The following is a 22,234-nucleotide window of genomic DNA, read 5'->3' as shown; positions in this document are numbered from 1 at the left end:
ACTAATCGGAATGGTAAAGAATCAAGATGGTGTATATCATTTTGATAATTGACGTTCGAATCTCCTCTCTTCTCCCGTTCGTAAAAAAAATTCCAAACAAAATATATTTTCAAAGAAACGAGTAAAGAGTTTTAGAAAATAGAAAAAGAAAAACCCCGACGAAATGACATTATTGTCCTCCTAGATAGAAATAGAGACCGAGACTGAAAGAGGACGGCATATGACTTACGACGAGGCTAAGAGGAAGAAGAGGGCTTGACAATGGCGAGATCGACAAGCAAGGATGCCCAAGACCTATTAAATTCTCTACGATCGGCTTATGCCGCCACGCCTACCTCTCTAAAGGTCCTTCGCTGCTATATATGCATATAATTTTCTTTAGCTTTAGTATGAATTTCATCATTTGACGCAAAATTTCTCTGTTATTACAGATCATCGATATCTATGTCATTTTCGCTGTCTTCACTGCTCTGATTCAGGTATCACGGGTTTTTGATGGATCTATTTTCCCTTTAGAAGTACAACAATTGCTGGTAGGATTTATGTGGTTTGCGGAAGGTCCTATGTGGATACTCTGTGGTGTTGTTTTCAATTTATTTCAGGAATTTAGGGTTTGTAGGATTTTCTGGTGCATAAGAAGGATGCTATTTGAGATTCATGTAATTATTTAAAATGAGTAGACCACTAAAAGGCACTTTACTCATTCAGTTTAACTGTTGTAATGGTGAAGGGGAGTGAAAGCCAATGGTACTGCGCTTGACCCTTATCAGATGTTAGTTTGCAATGGTGCTCAAAGGAAAGCAATTACTGGACCTATTTATGACTCACTGGCATAATTTCAAATGATTGGAGAATCTTTATTTGGGATGTTGTGGAAATTGTTTTTAGTTCATCTGAGTACTCTGGTTTGAGTTGAGCTTGACTCAGTTAGATCTGCTGTTTGAAAGTGAATTTATGCAGATATATTTTTGAATTGTATAACCTTTTTGTTTCTCATTTTCTTTCTGGAATGGGGAATTCCAAATACTGTGGCAGTATGGTGAGGAGCCAGGCCCTGTAGCGGTGATGCTCCTCAAAATAATGCGGTTTATATTTTTGAAGTGCAATATGCTAATGTTTCAGTAATTTCATTGTTTGTGATTCTTGCAATATACAGTACCCCTCCCATCGGTTCCAAAAAATACTTTAATTAGACACGGGATTACTATTTGCTTGATCTGCTCTCTCCCTCTCTCTCTCTCTCTGTATATGCAGATGTCTATGTGGTTTTGACTCCATTTGTTGTTTGTTTCGTTTGCATGGTTCTATTAGTTAATGGATCTCTTAAATTTCTATGCAAACTAATGTACTAGTTACCTCGTCTAATTGTGCTCCTGCTGCCAATTATCAGGTGGTTTACATGGCTGTTGTTGGCTCATTCCCATTCAACTCTTTTCTTTCTGGAGTTCTTTCATGTGTAGGCACTGCAGTCCTTGCAGGTAAGTGGACTATATAGTATAACTTAATTAGGGGGAAGTTTATGTGGTTTGGAATTTTGAGCATGAGATTATTCCATTTTGGTTGCAGTCTGTCTTCGTATCCAAGTGAACGAAGAAAACAAGGAATTTAAGGTATGCTTGTTATGCGAACTCCTTTTCCTTTTAAGAGTGGAAAAGGTTGACTGGATGAAACTCATTTCTTAAGATCTTCACTCCAAATGATTTAATGGATTCAATGCCACCTCCCTTCCCCCTCTCAACCCACTCGTGTCTTATTTTTGTTTTTCTAGAAAATAAATCTGCATGCATGTGACTATGTTTCTTCTTCAGTTTCATTGCTTCTCTGGGTTGTTCATTTGATAGCAGTTCACTTCCTGTCTTTCCAATTGCAGGATATGCCACCGGAGCGTGCTTTTGCAGATTTTGTTCTCTGCAACTTGGTGCTTCATTTGGTCATTATGAATTTCCTTGGATGATTATGAGCTGTCAGTCTGTTGGAATAGGTCTGATGCCATTGACCAGCAATTTTCTTTGTTTATGAATTGAACTTTATGAGGCCCTTTATGTGTTAAATGTGGATTTGTGATAGTGAGTTGTGCGATAATTCTTCAGTTCCCTGAAATTTATATTGCTGCATGTTTCAGTTAAACAGAAACCTTCCTTGCTTGATTTTATATGCTAACTTCTTGTGCAAGAGATTGCTGCATGTTTCAGTTAAACCAAAACCTTCCTTGCTTGATTTTATATGCTAACTTCTTGTACGAGAGTTGGAAGAAAAGATATTTATAAGCTAGTTAAAACACATGAAAGGGAAACTAGAGACTTAAATCATGTAAATGAGTCAAAGATCAATGTTGTCAATGTCGAAAGGAGCACGACCCATCAGACAGCTGAGGCGTGCCTAAGCAAAGCTAGGTGCAATTTTTCTTAAAAAGGGATAAATACATGATAAGGCTTAAAAGTTCTTTTAAAAAGGATAAGTACATAATAAGTTTAAAATTCTTTTTTATCGCATGCAAAAAATTCTTTAAAAAAGGATAAATACATGATATGCTTAAAAAAGGATAAACAAGGCAGCAGACTAGTAGAGGAGGTGAGAGACAATAGAGATCTAGGGCTTAAACTTTTAGGCTTAAAATTTCTTCAAAAAGAAAAGTAATTTTACATTTTTCACTGGGACGCACGCCCTATACGCCTTGCGCTTGGTCTAGGGCGCTTGCCTAGGCCACGTCACATTGAAAGTAGGCGTTTCAGGTGAGGCACCTAGGTGTGCCTCGCCTGGCATGTGCCCGAATGCCTTGTGACAACATTACCAAAGATATAGAGGATAAAGTTTTGGTGAGGATGTAGAAATTAACGAAAGGTGGATAGGTTATTTCAATGAGTTGCTTAATGGCGGTCATGGAGGGCACATCGAAGATCTTCATATCTCTCGTGAGAATAGAGATCCTTGGATATAAGATGTATTAGGATGATCAAAGTGAAGGAAGTCTTTTTGATAAGCAAGTGAAGGAAGTCTTACGGGGAATGAAAGGACGTTAAGTCACAGTACTTGATGGAATTCCAATTGAATAGTGGAAATGCGTAGAGGATGTAGGTCTAGTATGATCAACGCATAGTGAATTTCTGTTGATGTTCTCATAAACTCATGTAGTCGACTCTAAACTAATTGGTAAATATAAGCCATTTTTACAGGCACACTTGAGTTGGTATCCCTACTTTCACATTCCACGTCTAATAATAGAGTCTGATCTTTATAGAGCAAGTATTTGAAAAGTCCGTAAAGGGACTGGATCTTGAATAGTAATTCAGCCCCACATATTACAATCTCTAGACGACTAGTCATGCTTAGGCCTTAGATGAAGAGACAAGAATCTGTGATTAGGATCTATTATCTTATTTTTAGACACTCCCTAAACATCTCCTTAACCAATGTCCAGCAACTTTTGATTGTCTTTGCCTTTTGACGTTTGTTCTTATACAAGGGGAAGATCAAATGCACTTCCCCCACCGCATTGAGGTTATTATATATATATATATATATATATATATATAGAACATGAATCAATAGAAGTTCTCCAGCCCCCATGTAGACATGTAGTATCTTGTTTATTCATTAATTAATGTTCCATGCACGAGGGTTTGGAATCATCTCACATTCTCGTGTACCATAAACTATTTATCTTTTGTTTTATCGATTTAAATTACTTGGTTTCGATGTTCTTACAACGTTGAAGCCATCTAGTCCTTACTTGTTATGAGTTGAAATCCCAACCAATTGGTTAATAAGACTAAAGCCAAGCTCCTATATGCAATAAAATCTTTTCATTGCTTAAGTGAGTTGGGCTTTGACCAATGAGTTTCGACTCTTAATAGTTGGGTTAAAGAGGAACAAAGTCGGCGGGCCAGATGTATCATTGGGAATCAGATAATCCAAATCGAACAATATTGTTGACATGTATGGAGGTGTAGATTTTTGATATGATATTAGAGTAATTCGATCATATTAGACGTAGCATTTACTCCACTTGTTGGGTCTAATATTACTCTCATTTTTGTTGGAACGGTCTTTCAATCCATACTATACTCGTCTCGTAGGTAGATTGCTGGGTATTCCAATAAGAATTTATTCCAACTCACTCATCGATCTTTTTGAGTAAATAATCCTACAAAAGTTTTTTACTTTTGTAAATAATTATTCCACTAAGTATAGAAAGAACTAATTGTGTCTTCCACCATTTACTTCTTTAATACCGAATATTATCAGTCACTCTCAGTCTCACTCACCTGAGGTAGAAGTGTAGGAAAGGCGCGGCCTGGGCTCAGATAATTCGGGTATTTGGGTCGGGTTTCATTCTTCATTATATCCCCTTCGGGACTTTTTTTTCCTCGAATCCTCTGCAGATGGCATGGTTAATTTTAATAATTAATCCATTTTATAGGGGGGGAGATCATAATTTTGATTGAATTAATCTGAGCATCCCTAAGGAAACACGTGGGATATGGCAATAGGGAGACGAGTAGGACACGAGAGCCATCAGATGTCGAAAATCTCGGAAGTTGGTGACGCACGCATCACCATCAGATACGGTAGTGGGTCCCGACGACTAAAGTCAAAGAAGATATGAAGACTGATGATGGAACCGAACGTAATAATTTGACATGACAAATGGGAATGTGAGGCCCACGCGCCACCGTTTCTGCTACATTAATAGGCAAACAAACAAAAACAAAGTGTTTCTCTCAGGTGGATAACTGGTCCTACTTTTTATACTGATAGAGATAAGGTTTAAGGTTTAATACATGGACCCTTAAAACAAATTAAATTAACCTTGCTGATTTGATGCCATTAAGTCATGAAAGAGGATTTTGAATTGAACGCTAATTATTAGATTCTTCTACTGGTGTGCTGTTGAAAACAAAAGGGGGAAAAAGATAAGAGGGAGTGTGTGTGTGTTTGTGCTTTGTCACGAGTATTTCAAAAGTGTTAAGGGAATTCAGAAGCAACTTGGCCTCTCTGACTGAAGGAGCTGGGAGTCCAGAATATGTGCAGAGGGGGTGTGAAATGTGATGGACAAATGCTAGCTACATTTGGCCTTATTCAAGGCATTTCAGTCATTTCCACTAATTTCTTTGGAGTTACTTCATTAACACTAGAGTCAGCTTATAGCATGATTATGTCTAACACCCAATCAAATGCCAAATACTAATGATAAAAAAGAAACGGAATTGATTACACCCTGATAAAGAAAACAAAAAAGAGAGCTGTTGTTTGTCAAGGGGAGAGAGAGAGAGAGTTTGTGAAAATGTATCCGCTCTTGAGAGTTGAGAGTGTGCATTGAAACTATTAACTGAACAGATTTTTATATGTTTTATTTATTAGTTTATTGACCTGATATCTGTACAAACTGACAGACAATGAAGTCATATTGAACTCAGTTTTTGGAGTTAAGTCTCTATATTTCACTAGTGAAAGAGACGAGACGAGACTCTCTTTCTATCTCTCTCTTCAGTCTCTAATATCTTGCTTGTTGCTCAGTGATCTTGAAGCACAGTGCGTTGTGTGTCTCATTTTCCAAACCCCTGCTTCTTCATAACTTGCAAGATCTCCTTTTTCTCTTCCTTTCCTTTCATTAAACTCTGCAACATTAATCTTCGAGAAATAACACTACCCACAAAAAAAAATCCAAACTGAAACCAAGATAAAAGTACACCATTTTCCACTCCAAACATAACCCACTTTCTCTGTTTCTCCATATGAACTCAAGTTTGTTCCTTTCTCGATGAGTTGGGTTTTCTTCACTCTTCTTCTTGGGGGGGTTGAATGGGTTGCATGTTCTCTCAATTAGCTTCAAAATTTGCCTTCTTTCCTCCGTCCCCACCCACATACCAGATCAAGAAGCGTGATAATGGCAAGCTCACTGTGGTCTCCACTTCTTCATCATCTTCACTTCCCATGCCTCTTGCTGATGACAACTCGCTTGACGTGCTGTTGGTTGATACAAAGAGGAACAACAAGATTGTTGCCTTCTACTTGAGAAATCCATATGCTCGCCTCACTGTGCTTTACTCTCATGGGAATGCTGCTGACCTTGGCCAGCTCTATGATCTCTTTGTGCAGCTTAAGGTCAACCTCAGAGTCAATTTGATAGGGTCAGTTTTTTTCATCATTTTATCCTTGATTTTTCAAATCTATGCTTAGAAATGATTAATCCCAATTTGGTTCTGTTTACATACGTTTAACCGCAACTGGGTTTTGTTTTCCATTTTGCTAATTTTTTTTTAAAAAATACCTTATTTATTGTGTCACTATCTTGACATTTACATTTATTTTCTCCCCTCATTTTCCCCTCATCTGGGTATGAGGTAGTTGGCTTTTAGATCTGTTATTACTGCATTTTAATACTTGGTTAATTTCTGCTATGTAGTAGATTTATTTTGTATAATTGAAAATAGAATATAAAAGTAAAGAAATATAGATAACTAGTCTTCCATATTTATCATTCTATTAATCTAGACTGCTTTTGAGTTTGGGAATCAATGCTCCCTGTGTTTATCTTTTGTAATTTTGGGCCTTTTGGGCTTTGTCAAACTTACGTCTACTTTTCTTTTACCTTTTTGCGTTTTCTGACGTGGTTTTGTTTTTTTCACTTTAGCTACAGGATTTGGATTCTGGAAAAAACCTTTGCCCTTGCTTTTTTTTTTCTTCAGCTTTACATTCTCTTCTAACATTTCTGCTTCTGTTTGGCAACTTGTTTGATTGTTTTTACCGTTTGAACTTCTTCATCTAACATGTATGTTATTTTGCAGATACGACTATTCTGGTTATGGGGCATCTACTGGTAAGGTATGTTGTCAATTTACTCAAACATGAATGTGTTATTTTTTAGAGCCATTGAAATACAGACTCTTACTGGATTTTTCGAGGATTATTGCCAGACTTGGTTCATGGCCTATGACATTCTTGGTTTGGGTTAGGATATTAGATTACCTAAGAAAATATCATAATGCCACAAACTAACATTCTTTGTATTTATGATATCAGCCCAGTGAATCCAATACATATGCCGATATAGAGGCCATTTATCAGTGTCTACAGACTGAGTATGGAGTTAGTCAGGAAGACTTGATTTTGTATGGGCAGTCAGTTGGCAGTGGACCCACATTGCACCTTGCAGCTAAATTGCCGAGGCTAAGAGGTGTGGTTCTGCATAGTGGTATCCTCTCTGGGCTTCGTGTGCTCTGCCATGTGAAGTTCTCATGTTGCTTTGACATTTATGAGGTAAGGAATCGTTCTTGGTGATTGTTACTTGTTCGAGAAATGCTTAATTTTAGATGGTATGAATGGTTTGCCACCGATGGCATATCAAAATAGTGGTACTGTATCACATTGGTGGAGACTGTTAATAGGGCTTAAACTATATTCCAAGCTATTAACAGATGTTGCAAAATTGCAGAATATCAACAAGATAAAGAAGGTGAAGTGTCCTGTGCTAGTAATCCATGTATGTTTTTCTTGATCCCATCTCTCAATATAGAATTTCCAAATTGTCTGCTCGCCTTGTGTTCTTTTGGAATTTAATGTGATTGTCCATGTTTGAAACTTTTTTTCGTGGTGGTGAATCTTAAAAAGTGTGATAGTTTCTTTAGTTACTTTCCACTTGAAACAATGTATTCTAGCTCTTATATATTCTCACTATTTTCTTTAAGCATTCCCTTACTTAGAAAGTCAACTAAGTTAGCTTCTAGTGTTTCTTTTTGTGGAAGCAAAATGCTCAATAAATATTTGACAATTGCTTATGACTGATTGTGTGGAGAATAATGTATTGCGAGTTGAAGTGCTTATATATAGATATTATGTTAAACTTTCTAGTTTGATTTTGTTTTCTGTGCTCTGTTATATATGATTACCTTGATTTCATTTTTTTAAAATGCAATTACCTTGATTTCTTATTGAGAGTGATTGATTATATTAATGGCTCCTTCGTAGTTGAAATTTTACTGTGATTGATTATATTAATTTCTCGTGTGGTTGAAATTTTACCATTTCCATTTAATTTTTGTCTTGTAGCTTTTCAGTAAGCAATCAAATAGAGAGCTAAATGATGGTTTAGTGAAATTTGAATAGAACATTGGATATACATGACTGTGTGTATGTCTGTAAGAGAAAGATTCTGGTAAGAAGGGCAGGCAAGTGAGAGAGAAGAACTAGGATCCAAGCTTAAGTAGTTATTATTTTCCAGAAGTACTGTCACACCTTTTGCCTTAACATTTTTGGTTGAAGTAGCCGCCTAACAAGATTGAAATAGTGGAAAGCGTTGGCTGATAGTTCATTCTTCTTAAATGCGTGAGCGCATAGGACCCTTTTGGTCATTTGTGTTGCAAATCTAGTAACAAGATCTAATCCCTTTTTTAATAGGAAAAAAAAAAGTACCAGTATTTTATCCTGGTTCCTACTACCACTTCGAGAATCTTGTGAACTAGACGAGGTTTTCCTATCCAGCCTTTTGGATCCTTGTAGCTTTCTCATTGTCATAATATTTGGGTTAAGCCTTTGCATTTTAAGCGACCATCTCCGCATCAGAAACCTGCTCTCCTATGTTTTTAGTCGTATGAAACCATTAGACCATACAAATGTTGAAAAGGTGTTAAAGGGATAAAAATCCCACATCGATTGTTGAGGGGCTTGGTGTCTAGTTTATAAGCTTGCCCAAGTCTTCAACCAATTGTCCAGCCTTTTCCAGGAAGGTGGGCTGGGAACTGCCACGGCCCAATGGGCTGAGATGGTGGGGAGGCTGGCTCTGGGTTGTGTCATCGTGAGATTTTCTACATGGTATCGGAGCAGGTGTGCTCGTCCCCGATGAAAAAGTCCACTCGTTGGGCCTTGGGCTTTGATACCCAGTCCACGAGTGCGGGGGAGTGTTGAAAAGGTGTTAAAGGGATAAAAATCCCACATCGATTGTTGAGGGGCTTGGTGTCTAGTTTATAAGCTTGCCCAAGTCTTCAACCAATTGTCCAGCCTTTTCCAGGAAGGTGGGTTGGGAACTGCCACGGCCCAATGGGCTGAGATGGTGGGGAGGCTGGCTCTGGGTTGTGTCATCGTGGGATTTTCTACAACAAAGACCCCTGCACAAGATTATAACATTGTTGGGATTGAAACCAGCCTACTCTCATGGCAATTATCCAATTGTCTCTCTCTCTCTCTCACGTGAATTGGTTCTCCGAGTTAGTCATTCAGTGTGATGTTCTGTTAGCTCATGAATCTTTGGATGGTTTGATTTGCAAGGCTAGGTACCTAACCACAATTTATCTACATCATACTACCAAACTATGCCATATCGTGCTGAGTCAAGGTTTGAAAGATACTTTTACTGTGTATATACAATTCCCAGGAAGTGGAGAAAATTTAAGGAAAATCAACACATGCAAGTTAAAACATAGGAAAATGAAGGGTTGAGAATTGAGATACTTGATTGGATATCCTTATGTCTTCCTTTGCCTTACCACTTTGATTACATTAAGCATAATGAGAGCTTGTCTTGAAGAGTTTGCCATATTTTTCTGTTATTATTGCATGATTCTGGCTGTTACTATGGATTGTTCGCATCAAGATTAATGAACCATTTCTCTTGAAAGTGATCATCTTCGTTTTGCATTCACAAAAAACTTCATTTTGCTGTCCAAAAAAAAACATTTCGATTCCAGTTGCCTCTCAATTGCATGTATCCTGAAAAGTTTGGATAAAATTTTTCAGGGTACAGAAGACGATGTTGTGAACTGGCTACATGGAAATGGATTGTGGAAACTGGCGCGGGAGCCATATGAACCTTTGTGGATTAAAGGTGGTGGGCACTGCAACTTGGAGCTATTCCCGGATTACATCCGCCATCTATGCAGGTTTATCCATGAAATGGAGAACATCACAACCGAAATCCGCCTCAAAAAGATCAGGCAGACTCTCCATCTCCCCAAGAGTTCTAATAATACACCTGCTGCTGTTGACCGGTGCTGTAGCTGTAGAATCACTGCTGATTATTGCTGTAGTTGTAGAATCAAATGCTGGCGGCCCAAATGCCCAGAATGTTCATTTCACAGTGGCTTCAAATGCCCATGTCGCCCCAAATGCCCGGGATGCTTGATACCCAATTGCTTAGGATGTTGCTGGCGGCCCAAATGCCTGGGATGCTCGATACCCAATTGCATAGGATGTTGCTGGCGGCCCAAATGCCCGGGATGCTCGATACCCAATTGCATAGGATGTTGCTGGCGGCCCAAATGCCCGGGATGCTCGATACCCAATTGCATAGGATGTTGCTGGAGGCCCAAATGCCTGGGATGCTCGATACCCAATTGCATAGGATGTTGCTGGCGGCCCAAATGCCTGGGATGCTGGATACCCAGTTGCATAACATGTTGTTTACTACCCAAAAGACTGAAATGCTCAAGACCAAGTTGCCGGATGAATTGTTTTCAGTGGCGGTGCTGTGCAGGGACACAGTCATAGTGTGAGGAAGGGAAAGCAGGATGGCTGATGGTGAGTACAGGATTCACTAGCACCCCCTCTAATCTTTGTGCAGTAGTGTACAAAAAAAAGGGGAAGTAGTCCTATAAATTATTTGGAGGCAGCATAAATTGAATTTTTGTTTGTTGATTCTCTTTTCATTCACGGACAAGCTGTATGATCATGCGCCGGAAGGATTCGGCGGGGTTAAAATTAAACAAAACTTGCATGTAATTAATGAACGTCCAGCATAAGTATCATTGTCCTGCGCATTATGATCCCTTGAGTTCCTTCTTAGTTTGAGATTGGTATCCCTGTCTGGTTTTCTGTTTGGTTTTTGGCTTTGCTTTGCTTTGCTTGGATTCAGCTTGTGTTATTGGATGTTAGTTTGGGTGGGATTATTAGTTTGCTGATCAGTAGTGGAAAACTTTCTTTATTAGTCTGCTAGTTGATAATTGATAATTGTCGGAATTAACAGCATAATGATGGCTCTCCCAGCATACTAGTAAGTAGTAAATCCCACGACACTGCCGAAGCTTTTGGCAATCATGAGTTCATAGTCTGTTTGTTCTCTATATTCAACTGGCTCCCATTTAGGGTTATAGCAATTACCTTATTTTGATTTTGATGTTGAAAATTATACAAAATCAGCACTTTTTTTTATTATTTTTCATGAAAATTTTCAATATTTATACAAGCCATGAAATATTAACAATACTATGGTTAAAGATAGTTGGCTGAAGGGAAGGGGTATTTAATAATTATTCCAAATGTGTAGGGCAAAAATGTGAAAGGAAATATTTCTCCCAACTCACCACCCACATTTTGAGATTTCCATCCATCTCAAATGTAATAATAAAATGTTTTTATGGCATTAATTGTGCCACAAATATTTATTAGGCCAAACTTACCCTTTGTAATTTTTCAACCCTTTTACCCATCTCAAAGGGGTATTTTTACTAATTTGTCAATATTGACTTTCCACAAATGACAATATGAAAAAACCCATACTTCCCTCCATAAATAGCACAACACCTATTTCTTTTCTGTTCTCAAGCAACCTAACTACCCATTGAAAACTTCCATTTCTTACACTTTCTTTCCTCTCTCAAAAATGGCTCGCAAGAAGGTTAACCTAATCTACATAACCGACGAATCTACCCGGAAAACCACATTCAGAAAACGAAGAAATGGTTTGATCAAAAAAGTTGATGAACTGAGCACTCTCTGTGGCATCCAAGCATGTGTGATCTTGTATAGTTGTTTTGATTCTCAACCCTCAGTGTGGCCCTCGGCCGATGGGGCGAACCGGGTGTTGCGTAAATTCAAGAACATGTCCGAGTTGGATCAGGGCAAGAGAAGGATGGATCAGGAGAGTTTTTTAAGGCAGAGGATTGAAAAGGCCAACCAACAACTGAAGAAGCAATGCTTGGCTAATAGAGAGCTGGAGATGACAAAGGTTATGCTTGAAAACCTTAGAGGAGAATCATCTGTTGAGAATCTGATGAATGTGATGGACTTGAATGACCTCAAATGGGTTATTCAGGAGAATTTGAAAGAGATTAATAGCTCATTGGCGGCTCTCTAATTGAGTGCACCAGTTTCTTTATCAAGTATTTATTCTTTAGGGTTTTAGTTTTAGGTTTTGAATAAAGATGGGTTAATTTCTTGTGTTTGATGTATGATCATATGCAAAAGAAATTATGGTGGTTAATGTTGCTTGTTTTTTCTTTTTCTTTTTTTTTAATGTGTATTGCATGTTCAATCAATGGAAGATCTTGTTCTAGTTTTATTTTTAAAAAATTTTGATAACCGATAACGACATTATGCAAGTTTATATCTTTGACATTCAATACGAGTCTAAACTTAGACAATCAAACCCACGTGTATGGAAATTTCTACCTACGTTCTAGTTTAGTTTTATTTGCTAAAAGGGGTAATATATGATATTATCTGATTGTTAATCCAGTTCATAGATCTGAAAAAAGTTATTATATTTTCTTTCAATTTGCCAGGAATTCTCTTTGATAATTTAGCAATGTGCGAAACAAACTTTTGCAATATTTTTTTTATCGGAAAGGCCAACTTTAACAATCACTTTGTGACTCTTAGGTCAGTTTTAAACCCAGGATGGTCACTCGACTGACAATATTTGCTAATAATAGACAACATATATACCACTAAGAAGCCAACCACAGAGTACATCAATTTCACCTAATGGGCTAGCCCATTATATAGGTAAATGGGCGGCATGAGCAATTGGGATGGGTGTTTCGGCAGAATGGTAACTTGGGCCAAGATGATTTAATCTTCGGACAATTGACAGTAAGAACACTTTAGACAACTTAATTGTAAAAAGGTCATGAACATTTTTAAAATTGTAAAAAAGTGCAATTTAAGGGTAATTTGGTCATCTGACTTAAGATATTTTTTAGTTTATACCTATAATACCCTCTTCTTTCTTCTTCTTCTTCTCCCTCCAACTATCCAACTCTAGTGTGTCCTCTGTTTCTCTCATTCTTCTCTACTAAAAGTTATCTCTTTCTTTCTCTCCTTCTTCTTCTTCTTCTTCTTCTTCTTCTGGTTCTCGATCTGGTTCTTCGTTGTCTTCTTCTCCGTTTTTGGCCGAGTTTCTCCTCCCTTCATCTCCTTCTTCGTCGTTGCTCAATCTGAACTGCGTCGAGTTGCTCTGCTTCGTTTTTGACAGATCTGGACTATGCTTCGTTGTTCAATCTGGATTATGCTTTGTTTTTTTGCAGATCTGGACTCTGGTTCGTTTTTTACAGAGATGTATCGCTATAGTATCACTATAGTATCACCAACACCAAAAAACCACTAAAATGATGAAACTAGTATGCATACTTCATCTTCCTAACTACTTTTCCTTTCTTGATTTTCTTTTCTTGGTTACCTCTCTTGTTCGTTTTGAAAAAACATTTACAAGTGCAGAGATGTATCACTATAGTATCACGAACACAAAAAATTCATTAAAATGATACAATTGAACCAATATGCATACTTTTTCTTCCTAATTACTTTTCCTTTCTTGGTTTTCTTTTCTTGGTTTGTACATCTCTTGCTCGTTTTGGAAAAACATTTACAGCTGCAGAGATGTATCACTATTGTATCACGAACATCAAAAATCCACTAAAATGACATAATTGAACCAGAAAGACATGTAATGCTATCAAATTTACATTCTAACATTTATATCATCATTTTATGAGCCAAAAATATAAATTGAACACTAAATTGGATCTTCTATTTAAAAGTATCACTATTGTATCACAATTCGTGGAGAGAGAAAATCAAAATTGAGGTTATTTTGGTAAAAGATGATCCCCAGTGTACTTTTTTAAAAGGATGTTTTAGTGATTGCACTTTTTTACAATTAAGTATAATCTAGTGTACCGACCTCTAAAAGTCCCTAATATTTATTCCCATAAAAGATGATCCCCAGGTAAACTGTCCTTGTTTCTCCACACACCGTGTTTTGGGCTTGGCCCAGTTTGTAGCATCCCATAATTTTCATTTTTTTTCCGTTACTGAGCAGACAAGGAATTTGAATATTTTGAATTTTTTATTTATTTTATCCATCACATGCTCAATAAGGTAATAAACAATTAAAGACGTTCTGTCAAGCAAAAGAAGAAAGTAAATCTGTAGCCAGATATAGAGGACCAAAAATGGGTAATAAGACAGATAAACATTATTTGTGTAAAATGAATACATGGCATGTGATTTAATATTAGATAATCGCAAAACATTCTTAACCTTCTTTTTTTTTCTTGAAACGGGTCGGAGAATCCGAAATCTTATTACTAGAATGATATATACTATATCTTTACTACTCTAATTAGTGGCTCAAGTGTAAACCTTAAACTTATTAACTTGGGCCAAGAAGGTTCACTTTTAAGTCTTCACACAATAAAATGGGGACGGCCTAAAAAAATGGGCCCAGGCGCTATTGGCCCATGTTTCTTGACACGCTGTCATTATCCCGTTGGACTTGGCCCAGTTGGTACCTTAGCAGTTTACCATAATTAATAATTTCAAGAAATTGATATATTTAATTCTTTAAATTTCTTTTAGTCATTATAGTATCCGTCATCACACACAAGAATTGGAATTCATAATTAAAACGAGACATAATCATCTTGCCAAATGTCAGGGGAACTATTTTTCCAACTCACAATATACCAAAATTACACTTATTATTAGGGCTGTAAAAATTTATTGATATAATTGATAATCGTCGATCGATCAATTATTTTCAAAAAAAGAATAGACCAAAATCCATCATTTTTTTTTGGGATCACCTAACCTGTTCTTAAATGGGTATTTTTGAACATCACATGTTGGAGTAACTATTAGCTTTCCATGTATGATAATATGTAAATCAGATTTAAAATCTCACAGTGCTCCCTCTATAAGTAACCTCATCAAGGGTTTTCTATTCTCAAACCACCATTCCCTTATTAAAAAATCTTCCAACTTCCTAATTCTTCCTCAATATTTCCTTTGTGAATATGGCTAGATTGCCTAGAAGGAAGGTCAACATGACTTATATTGCCAACAATGCGGTGCGAAAAGCCACCTTCAGAAGAAGGAAGAAGGGCTTAACAAAAAAAATTGGCGAACTCACCACTCTCTGCGGCGTTGATGCCTGCGCCGTTATTTTCAGTCCCGACGGCAATCAGTCTGAGGTTTGGCCCTCCGCCGAAGGCTTTCAAGGCGTGTTGTCCCGGTTTCAGAATTTGTCGGAATTCGAACGAGGTAGAAATAAGATGGATCATAAAGAGTTTCTCAGGGAGAGGATTGAAAAGGCAAGCAACCAGAAGCAGAAACGACAGAGGACTAATAGGGAGAGGGAAATAGCCAACCTCATGTCTGAAAGTCTAAAGGCCGGTGGGATTTATCAAAATCTAAACCTGCTGGACCTCGGCGACCTTCGATTGCTCGTCGAGCAAAATCTGAAGCAAGTCGACAAGGCTCTTCTTGACAACAATGCGGATCATCCGCCATCTCAATGACAAAAACAGCATTTGTATTTTTTTCTTACATTTTGCAAAAAATAAAAGAAAACTCCGCAGCAATTGTCCATTCAAAGATGGTTAAGAAGAATTTTATCACAGGGATTCAATTGTCCATTCAATATACGAGCCATTAAAGTTTTACTGTGATAACTCCGCGGCAAGATTGTTTTCGAAGAATAATATAAACAAGTAAAAGAATATATGAGGCTTTAGAAGCGCCATAAAAGAATATTTAAAATAGAGGTGCTTAGTGGGCCAATCCTGCTTCTTAATTCCCAGCGTTTATTTATTTATTTATTGATTTTACGGTGCTTAACAAATCGTCGCTATTTCTTTTAGTAACGATTGTAACGATATTTATTTTTCTTTTGTGACGCTTAAGAAACGCTCACGCTGTCTTTATTGTTGTGGTGATTGCTAGAGGTCTGTAAATCGAATCGATTTAGCTACTAAAGTCTTACGCATTAGTGTAAAAGGATTAATGGTTCTGATTCAATCTTAGATATATATATAGTAATTCAAAGATATAATTTTCTTGCCAAATATGAAAAGATACATTTTTCCAACTCACCACATCTGTCTCACTAATTTTAGAACCTCAACATCCTCCCCATCTCGTATCAATCCATCTCAAATATAACAATGTTTTTATGGCATTAATATTGTGCCACAAATATTTATTAGCCCAATATTACTCTTTGTAAGCCATTAATTTTCCAACTCTCATGCATATTTCCAAAAGGGTATTTTGAACAAATTGGGATTTGAAACAATTATAACCTTTCCATAAATAACAATATGCAACTCTCTCTATAAGTAGCAACCAATCCATTGAAACCTTTTCAATCACCCTCGCTCACATTCTCTCCAATTCTTCCTTCCCCAATATGGTGAGAAAGAAGGTTAACCTAGCCCACATAACCGACGACGCCACTCGAAAATCCACATTCAGAAAAAGAAAAAATGGATTGATCAAGAAGATCAGTGAACTGAGCACTCTCTGTGGCATACAAGCATGCTTGATCATATACTCTTGCTGGGATTCTAAACCCTTTGTTTGGCCCTCGATCGATGGCGTGAACCAGGCATTGGGTCGATTCAAGAGCATGTCTGAAGAAGAGCAAGCCAAAAGAAGGATGGATCAGGAGGGTTTTATCCAGCAAAGGATAGAAAAGACTGAAAGGAAGCTGATGAAGCAATGTTTGGCTAATAGGGAGTTGGAAATGACAAATGTTATGTTCAAATGCCTTACTGGAGAATCATCTGTGCAGAGTCTGAATAAAATGGTGGATCTAAATGACCTTGCATGGGTTATTAAGAAGAACTTGAAAGAGATTGAAAAGTCTTTGGGGTCTGCTCTCTAAGTGCACTAGCTTTGCACAATTATGTTTTTTATATGAAGTGTTTATCCCTTTTGGATTTGAATAAAGACGGATGAAATTATGGAGATTAATTCATTTTTTTTAACTTTTCCTTTTTATTAATTAATGTGCTTCAATGTTCAATCAATGGAAGATCTAGTTTTTTTTGGTGACAAAGAAACCCACCGAAAGCATAGTCCACCGAATTCAATACTAATGGTAATTAAATTCAAGGGTCACATACAATACCCGTAAATCACATGGGCTGGTTAAAATTTTGGGTTGAAACTCAGTGCGAAAATAACGTTAAAGTGAATTATTTATTGCAAGTTATTAGATATGAAAAGGCTAGTCTAGAATTGTATAGCCTTTGGAACAGATGTGTCAAGAATATGAGACACTACAACAAGTTTAATGTTATCTTAGATTATCACACATATTTACACTAACTCTAGGTTCTAGCCATTAATTTTTGCTTAAGAATTTTTTTAAAAAAAATTATATGCATTTGCATATAATTAGTAGTACCAAAACTTGGTGTGGCCCATCTTCTTGGAGACAAGGTCCTTGGGCTTGGCCCAGTTGGTAGCTTTGCATAATTTCAGCAAGTTACTCTAGAAACTAATATAATTATTTATTTTTAATTATTAAAAACATTAATGGATGAGACAGACAAAAACAATTATTGTGCAAAAGGAATGATGGTGATTCAATCTTACTAATATAGTAATAAAAATTTAATTGACTCACTCCAACCTTGATATAATATACCTGTGCCAAAAATACCAATATTTTTATGGTATTAATTATTAGGGTGTCTAAAACACCAAAATTACCCTTATGGATCATTATAACATTGTCAATCCTCAAGACTCAAAAAGGGTATTTTTGAACATTCGTGTGTTGGATGATCTGTCAGTGACACATCTTGGAGTATATAACTATACATATATCTATATCTATTAAGTTACCAGAAATGGAAATATGCAAAATCTCAACAACTATCTCTATAAATAACTTCATATAACATTTACCATTCTCAACTTCAATCTTCCTTTCCTTCTTCTTCTTCTTCTCTTATTTTCCTTTGCCAATATGGGTAGAATTCCAAGGAAGAAGGTCACCTTTCACAGGAGAAAACAGAGCTTAATGAAAAAGGCTAGTGAACTGAGTACTCTTTGTGGCATTGATGCCTGCGCTATTATCTCTAATTCCTATGAAGACCAGCACGAGGTTTGGCCCTCCAATGAAGAAATCCAGCCCATACTGTCTCGGTTCCGCAACCTGTCGGAGATGGAAAAGGGCAAAAACAAGGTGGATGATGTGAGGTTCGTTCAGCTGAGGATCGATAAGGCAAAAAACCAACTGCAAAAACTGTGTAAGGCTGTTAGGGAGCAGGAGATAATCGATCGATGTCATGTTTGAAAGCCTGGTGTGGCCGGGAACAGTTGAGAATCTTAATTTGGTGGATCTCAGGGACCTTGGATTGGTCATTCAACAACGTTTGAAGCAGATTAACGATGTTTTAGGGTCTCAACATAATTATAAACTGATTAGGGTTTGAATAAATTGGAAATTGGGGTCTGTTGTTTTTTATTTTCTATTGCTGTTTGTGTTTTCGAAGAATAACAAAAGCAAGATCAGAAGCGAAAGAATTTATGGCGTTTTAGAAGCGCTGTAAAAGAATAAAATAAAAAGAACTTAGCGGTCATTCTCGGCACTTTTTGTTGATTTCATGGCACTTAACAAAGGGCCGCTATTTCTTTCAGTGATTACATGTGATAAAAACGCTATGAATACATTAACGACACCATGTGCCTGTTTGGCACAGCAGAAACCGGAGCGGATCCGCTAGCGGAGCCGCTTCCGACTTCCGCTGTGCCAAACAGCATAGCGGAAACAGCGGATCCGCTAGCGCTTTATAAGCTCCCAATTGGAGCTTATAAAGCGGAAACCGCTGTCAAATTATTTTTTTTTTCAAAAAGTCGAACATGGGGCCCACACTGGCCCCACATATCATTCTACTTTATTAGTTTTTTATAAAAAAACAGTTGGGACGTACAGTCCCATTAATATCTTTATTAATATATTATTAAAATAAATTCTTTATTAATATATTATAACAATTTATTACACATGGGACCCATGTAATATTAACAGTTTATTCATTTTCCTTTAAAATTTATACTTCAAATTTAAGTAATAAATTACATTTATTAAATTAAATTTAAGATTAAATTATTAACAACATTATTTTAAAATAGAAATTTTAACAAATTAATTATTTTATTGATAAAATTAATTGTGCTTAAAATTAATTTTAATAAAATTATATTTATTATATTCATCTAATATTAAATTTAATAACAAATTTTAATATAAAAATAAAAAAATATAATATTATAATACTTTATTTCAACAGTTTTTCCGCTAGCGTTAGTTTTTAGTTCACCAAACACCTCACAGTATATTTCACAGCTTTAAGCTCAGCATATTTTTCATAGCATTTCCGCTAGCATTGAAAATCAAGCTTTCCGCTCTGCCAAACGGAGCCCATATATTAATGAGGCTTATACGACATTTCAAGAAACATTGAAATATAACAGTAACGATGCTTGTTTTCGTTGTCTTTACTACTGTAGTGATTGTTGGAGGTCTATAGATCGACTTGCTTTCGCTACTAACATCTTACACATGGTATAAAAGGAATGATTCTGATTCAATCTTAGAGATATACATACTAGTTCAAAATTTTAAAAAGATATAATTTTCTTGCCAAATATGAAAGGATACATTTATCCAACTCACCACATCTGTCTCTCACTAATTTTAGAATCTCAATCCATATCAAATATAACAATGTTTTTATGGTATTAATTGTGCCACAAATATTTATTAGCCCAATATTACTCTTTGTAAGCCATTAATTTTCCAACTCTCATGCATATTTCCAAAAGGGTATTTTGAACAAATTGGGATTTGAAACAATTATAACCTTTCCATAAATAACAATATGCAACTCTCTCTATAAGTAGCAACCAATCCATTGAAACCTTTTCAATCACCCTCGCTCACATTCTCTTCAATTCTTCCTTCCCCAATATGGTGAGAAAGAAGGTTAACCTAGCCCACATAACCGACGACGCCACTCGAAAATCCACATTCAGAAAAAGAAAAAATGGATTGATCAAGAAGATCAGTGAACTGAGCACTCTCTGTGGCATACAAGCATGCTTGATCATATACTCTTGCTGGGATTCTAAACCCTTTGTTTGGCCCTCGATCGATGGCGTGAACCAGGCATTGGGTCGATTCAAGAGCATGTCTGAAGAAGAGCAAGCCAAAAGAAGGATGGATCAGGAGGGTTTTATCCAGCAAAGGATAGAAAAGACTGAAAGGAAGCTGATGAAGCAATGTTTGGCTAATAGGGAGTTGGAAATGACAAATGTTATGTTCAAATGCCTTACTGGAGAATCATCTGTGCAGAGTCTGAATAAAATGGTGGATCTAAATGACCTTGCATGGGTTATTAAGAAGAATTTGAAAGAGATTGAAAAGTCTCTGGGGTCTCAAAGAAACAACAAGAACTAGCTTTGCAGAAGTGTGTTTTTCTATCAAGTGTTTGTCCCTTTTGGATTTGAATAAAGATGGATGAAATTATGGTGATTAATTAATTTTACTTTGTTTTTTTCTTATTAATGTGCTTCAATATTCAATTAATCAATGGAAGATCTTGTTTAATTGCAAGTAATTATTAGATCTGAAAAGTTAGTCCAGAATCCAGATTCAGAATTGTGTGTGTCAAGAATAGGAGACGACACTAAAACCCGTTTAATGTTATCTTAGATGGTTTTCAAGTAATTAAGTAGTTAATTATCACACATATTTACACTGACTTCTAGCCAATAATTCTTGCTTAAGAAAATTGAAATAGCAATATTCACTCAGTAATGATATGGATCCCAGTAGCTGATATCTCAATTATCCCAACTGTTGAGTTGTACGCACATGATTTTATGTGCATCATGTGTGATATGTGAAACCCACGGATTCACTTGAATAATGTGATCAAACTCAACTGCTGGGATCTTTATCATTTTCGATACTAATTTGTATGTAATTAGTATTATCAAAACATGTGTGACAGCATTGCTTGTGTATTGTAGTATCAGGATATTTGTATGGCCCATCTTCCTAGAGACAAGGTCCTTGGGCTTGGCCCAGTTGGTAGCTTTGCATTATTTCAGCAAGGCAGTACTCTAGAAACTAATATAATCATTTATTTTTAATTATTCAATCTTACTAATATTTACTAATATAGTAATAAAAATTTAATTGACTCACTCCCACCTTGATATAAACCTGTGCCAAAAATACCAATTTTTTTTATTGTATTAATTAGGGTGCGCAAATACCAAAATTACCCTTTGTGGATCATCATTATCATGGTTTTCAATCCTCAAGACTGAGAAGGGTATTTTTGAACATTAGTGTGTTTGATGATTTGTCAGTGACACATCTTGGAGTATATATAACTATATTATATATCTATATATTAAGTTACCAGAAATGGAAATATGCAAAATCTCAACAACCCTCTCTATAAATAGCATCATATAACATTTACCATTCTCAACTTCAATCTTCCTTTCCTTCTTCTTCTTCTTCTTTTCCTTTGCAAATATGGCTAGAGTTCCAAGAAAGAAGGTCCAGCTAGCCTATATAACCGATGAGAGAGCTCGAAAGGCCACCTTTAAAAGGAGAAAGCAGAGCTTAATGAAAAAGGCTAGTGAACTGAGCACTCTCTGTGGGATTGATGCCTGCGCAATTATCTATAATCCCTATGAAGAACAGCATGAGGTTTGGCCCTCCAATGAAGAAATCCAACCCATATTGTCTCGGTTCCACAACCTGTCGGAGATGGAAAAGGGCAAAAACAAGGTGGATGATGTGAGGTTCGTTCAGCTGAGGATCGACAAGGCAAAAAATCAACTGCAGAAACTGTGTAAGGTTGTTAGGGAGCAGGAGATAATCAATGTCATGTTTGAAAGCCTGGTGTGGCCTGGAACGGTCCAGAATCTGAATTTGGTGGATCTTAATGACCTTGGATTGATCATTCAACAACGTTTGAAGCAGATTAACCATGTTTTGGGGTCTCTAGACAATTAAAAACTGATTGGGTGGTCATGACCCAAGTTTTAAGGTTTGAATAAATTAGGAAATGGGTTTTTTTTTTTAATTTTCTATTGTTGTTTGTGTTTTAATTTCCTTCGATGTGCTTCATGTTGATTAAATTCAATGGAGGAATAATTTTATTATTTGCAAAAAAGGGTTCAGTAGAATTTAAATACCAAAAAT

At 36.5% G+C, this 22,234-nt stretch overlaps 8 protein-coding genes across 8 annotated transcripts; all 8 read left to right on the top strand.

The window, feature by feature from the left end:
* The first annotated feature begins 192 nt into the window (after positions 1–192).
* LOC120016369 (dolichyl-diphosphooligosaccharide--protein glycosyltransferase subunit DAD1-like) lies at positions 193–2,172 on the top strand. The gene is made up of 5 exons (XM_038869108.1): positions 193–345; positions 432–479; positions 1,391–1,478; positions 1,567–1,610; positions 1,871–2,172. Exons 1-5 carry the CDS (start codon positions 262–264, stop codon positions 1,952–1,954), a joined length of 348 nt encoding a protein of 115 aa, XP_038725036.1. The 5' UTR covers positions 193–261; the 3' UTR covers positions 1,955–2,172.
* Positions 2,173–5,266: 3,094 nt separating this feature from the next.
* On the top strand, positions 5,267–10,765 carry LOC120015946 (alpha/beta hydrolase domain-containing protein 17B-like). The gene is made up of 5 exons (XM_038868474.1): positions 5,267–6,131; positions 6,789–6,825; positions 7,024–7,260; positions 7,436–7,483; positions 9,733–10,765. The coding sequence occupies exons 1-5, from the start codon at positions 5,803–5,805 to the stop codon at positions 10,480–10,482; spliced, it is 1,401 nt and encodes a 466-aa protein (XP_038724402.1). The 5' UTR covers positions 5,267–5,802; the 3' UTR covers positions 10,483–10,765.
* Positions 10,766–11,593: 828 nt separating this feature from the next.
* On the top strand, positions 11,594–12,067 carry LOC120017314 (agamous-like MADS-box protein AGL80). Its single transcript, XM_038870492.1, has one exon. The coding sequence runs from the start codon at positions 11,594–11,596 to the stop codon at positions 12,065–12,067; it is 474 nt and encodes a 157-aa protein (XP_038726420.1).
* A 2,941-nt stretch (positions 12,068–15,008) lies between these two features.
* Positions 15,009–15,512, top strand: LOC120017313 (agamous-like MADS-box protein AGL80). Its single transcript, XM_038870491.1, has one exon. It carries the CDS (start codon positions 15,009–15,011, stop codon positions 15,510–15,512), a length of 504 nt encoding a protein of 167 aa, XP_038726419.1.
* An 890-nt stretch (positions 15,513–16,402) lies between these two features.
* LOC120017312 (agamous-like MADS-box protein AGL80) lies at positions 16,403–16,879 on the top strand. The gene has a single exon (XM_038870490.1). The coding sequence runs from the start codon at positions 16,403–16,405 to the stop codon at positions 16,877–16,879; it is 477 nt and encodes a 158-aa protein (XP_038726418.1).
* Positions 16,880–17,971: 1,092 nt separating this feature from the next.
* Positions 17,972–18,801, top strand: LOC120017311 (agamous-like MADS-box protein AGL80). Its single transcript, XM_038870489.1, has 3 exons — positions 17,972–18,295; positions 18,501–18,553; positions 18,708–18,801. Exons 1-3 carry the CDS (start codon positions 17,972–17,974, stop codon positions 18,799–18,801), a joined length of 471 nt encoding a protein of 156 aa, XP_038726417.1.
* Positions 18,802–19,978: 1,177 nt separating this feature from the next.
* Positions 19,979–20,467, top strand: LOC120017310 (agamous-like MADS-box protein AGL80). The gene has a single exon (XM_038870488.1). It carries the CDS (start codon positions 19,979–19,981, stop codon positions 20,465–20,467), a length of 489 nt encoding a protein of 162 aa, XP_038726416.1.
* A 1,092-nt stretch (positions 20,468–21,559) lies between these two features.
* Positions 21,560–22,045, top strand: LOC120017309 (agamous-like MADS-box protein AGL80). Its single transcript, XM_038870487.1, has one exon. It carries the CDS (start codon positions 21,560–21,562, stop codon positions 22,043–22,045), a length of 486 nt encoding a protein of 161 aa, XP_038726415.1.
* Positions 22,046–22,234: the final 189 nt, after the last annotated feature.

This window comes from Tripterygium wilfordii, chromosome 15, assembly GCF_013401445.1.
Source record: "Tripterygium wilfordii isolate XIE 37 chromosome 15, ASM1340144v1, whole genome shotgun sequence".
NCBI lineage: Eukaryota > Viridiplantae > Streptophyta > Magnoliopsida > Celastrales > Celastraceae > Tripterygium > Tripterygium wilfordii.
The sequence above is the reverse complement of the archived record's forward strand: the minus strand, read 5'-3'. Positions and strand labels throughout refer to the sequence as shown.